The sequence below is a fragment of the Teleopsis dalmanni genome, chromosome X (assembly GCF_002237135.1).
Source record: "Teleopsis dalmanni isolate 2A chromosome X, ASM223713v2, whole genome shotgun sequence".
Classification (NCBI taxonomy): domain Eukaryota; kingdom Metazoa; phylum Arthropoda; class Insecta; order Diptera; family Diopsidae; genus Teleopsis; species Teleopsis dalmanni.
The window spans coordinates 90,789,182-90,792,233 of NC_051848.1; the positions used below are offsets into that span (position 1 = coordinate 90,789,182).

The window sequence follows — 3,052 nt, forward strand, 5'->3', positions numbered from 1 at the left end:
TTATTAGTTAAGCGATTTCAAAAAGCTTGGATTAAATATGTCAGCATTGTTGTTGTTTCATATGTTATTTTTAAAATAAGCGGTTGTTCTTTTGTGATATGCTTACAAAATATAAGGCCTTGTGCAATAAAAGTTAAATATTAATTTGAATTACCACCACATATTGCACGTATATACGTAGTGCTGTAAAAACACATCAATTTAATAATTTTATATGTGGTCGCATACCGCACATCGTGAGCAAGGCGTTGAACAACAATTGATAATATGGAGAAGGATAAAATAGAATGATAATTTCTAAAAATTATGAACTGATATGTATTATCTATCGTCTATCGGAGTAGACGTATAGTTTCTACCTCTTATTTCAGTAATTACATATTTTAAACACTGATTATAGCTATTCTGTGAGCACATCTATTGGGAATAGTTTTTTTTGCAATCGCAATTAGAAATGTCAAATGTCAAGTGCTAAACTGTCAGTAATCAACAAAAACCAAATTTTTTTTAATTAACAAAGTGATGAATATAGCAGAAAACGGTGACTAATGTAAAAAGAAATAGTAATATATAAGAACATTTTGTTATTGTTCGAAATGATAGATATTTAATGTTATCGGGAAGAGCTAATAGAGTACAACGAAATAATGCACTTCTCAATACCTTATACCGTTGAAGAATCAACTGGTACCAACTCCTACACAGGTTACAACATTTATATTAATGGCAGTTATCACTGTTGTTTGAGATATAAACAAATGCATGCATTCCACGAACAGTTACGACGGCGTTGTTCGGAGTTAAATATACAATTGCCAGCATTTCCGCCTAAACGTTTATTACCTTTAACTAATGGACAACTTGAAACAAGACGCGCTGCACTTGAACATTATTTGCAGTTAATTGGACAAGATGTACGGGTATCGAAGCTTGATATATTTCAAAATTTTCTTCTTAATGCTCAACAGGAAACGGCTGCAGCAGAAAGTATACTGGAGGACTTTGGGGACGTAACACAAGAAACAACACAGGAAGTTATACTCATGAACGGTTATCAGTTGCAGGTCAACTGTCATATAGGTGACAATTCCGGCATATTATTGGAAAAAGTATGCCAAAGTATACATTTGCCATTGCATTTAGTACCGTATTTCTGTTTGTTTTTGATGCGCAAAGATGCGAAGGATACTGTGGTGCTATTACGTAGACTTATGGATTTTGAATCGCCCTTTTTATCACGTTTACAGGCAAAACCTTGCCAAATTCTTTTACGCAAAAGCTATTGGAATCCAATATATGATATGAATTTATTACAGGATTCGGTTGCCTTGAATTTACTATTTATACAAACAGTAAGTGATGTGGATCGCGAATGGATTATAGCAGTTCCAGAAATACGGCAAAAGCTACGCAATTTACAGGAACATGGTTTCAAAAAAGAATATCTAGAAATGGCCAGGCAGCTACCGCTTTATGGTTGTTTACAATTTTCGGCAGCAATGATTGACTATCCCGATCCACAAACTTCTGCATTAATTTCTATTGGCAACAAAGAATTGAGTATGCGCACAGTCAGAGGTGCTAAAATTTATGAAACAAAATTTCGTGTTACACGTATGCGCTGTTGGCGTGTCACTGCCATGCATAATTCACTCGAATCAAAAGACAATCCTTCAAGCTTACAACTTTCCTTCGAATATTTAATGTCTAAACAAACTCTACGCTGGATAACAATCACTAGTGCTCAAACAATGTTGATGTCCGTGTGCTTACAATCGATGGTGGACGAATTACTAAATTTTAAGGACTCGAATCAATTGGACACCAAATCAAACAATTCTACCAACTACACAAACTCTCCACCGCCTTCTTATGATTCACGCAACGCTCGTATATCACAATCGTCCTATTCTCTGTCTAATGAACAATCATCGAACACATCCACATCATCTTCGACCTCGTCACCAACGGCTCCGGTCAAATTTATTGCCACACAGCGTCGCACAAAACACAATCCCAAAATATCCACTGCCCATTCATACTCTGCAGTCTTCTTTAGAAATGCTGAGGAGTCTGTGCATAATGAAGCATTTGAAGGTATTGGCGATGATGATCTCTAATTCAGCTGACTGATCACAAAGGTTGACATTAATTTTTTTTTGTATTTTTAATATCTGTTCAATTTATAAAAGAGTTGTTGTGTTTGTATTTTTAAATTTTTAATGTACAATTTAAAGTTACGAGTTAAAATTTGTTTGTGTCCAAATATCGCCAAAACAAAAGAAATATATATATATATATATATATATTTATATATAAATAAATGTATATATACACAAATATACATATATATTATTATACAAATAATTTATATATAGAAAGATTTTTTGATACAAAATTAATTTGTAGAATTTATACAAAGATTATGAAACGATATTTTTGTTTTTAACAAATTATGTGTTTATATACATACGAACATATATTATGACCTTTAATAATACTATTATAAATATTGAAACTGAGATTATATAAAACGGTATGATCGAGCATCTGGTGTATGGCACAATTGTGGCTCTATTGGGGTACCCAAGTGAAAGTAAAAGTGCATTTTATTTGTTATTTCTATTCTAACACTTACGAATTTCAAAAATACTTTTATAAATAATGTACATAGCGATTTGCTATTTATGATTGCATATATACTCTTACATATGTTTCCCTTTTAACGATTTTAATGTATACATGAGCATTTGAATTTAATAAAATAAAGAAACTTTTTAAAGCAAAATAAGAATTGCATATAAAATATTTGCCAATATTATATTATTATATTATATGTATTATATTTATACATATATGTACATACATATATTGCAACATTATATACAGTATGTCAAATATGAGTTTATATATTCAAAAAAAAGAACTTTTTATTTTAGTGTATACATATGTATGTTTTTTATTTGAAATATTTGTTAATTACAATATTAAGAATATAAACATAAAAAAATTTTTTAAATTATTGAAAAAGGAACACAAAATATAACAAACA

General features: G+C 30.7%; 1 protein-coding gene across 1 annotated transcript; it reads left to right on the forward strand.

The window, feature by feature from the left end:
• The first annotated feature begins 443 nt into the window (after positions 1-443).
• Positions 444-2,208, forward strand: LOC119689806 (sorting nexin-17). Its single transcript, XM_038104713.1, has one exon. It carries the CDS (start codon positions 648-650, stop codon positions 2,118-2,120), a length of 1,473 nt encoding a protein of 490 aa, XP_037960641.1. The 5' UTR covers positions 444-647; the 3' UTR covers positions 2,121-2,208.
• Positions 2,209-3,052: the final 844 nt, after the last annotated feature.

Bases quoted from the DNA above. Each gene is read 5' to 3' on its own strand.
- LOC119689806 (XM_038104713.1), top strand. From the start codon at position 648: ATGCACTTCTCAATACCTTATACCGTTGAAGAATCAACTGGTACCAAC.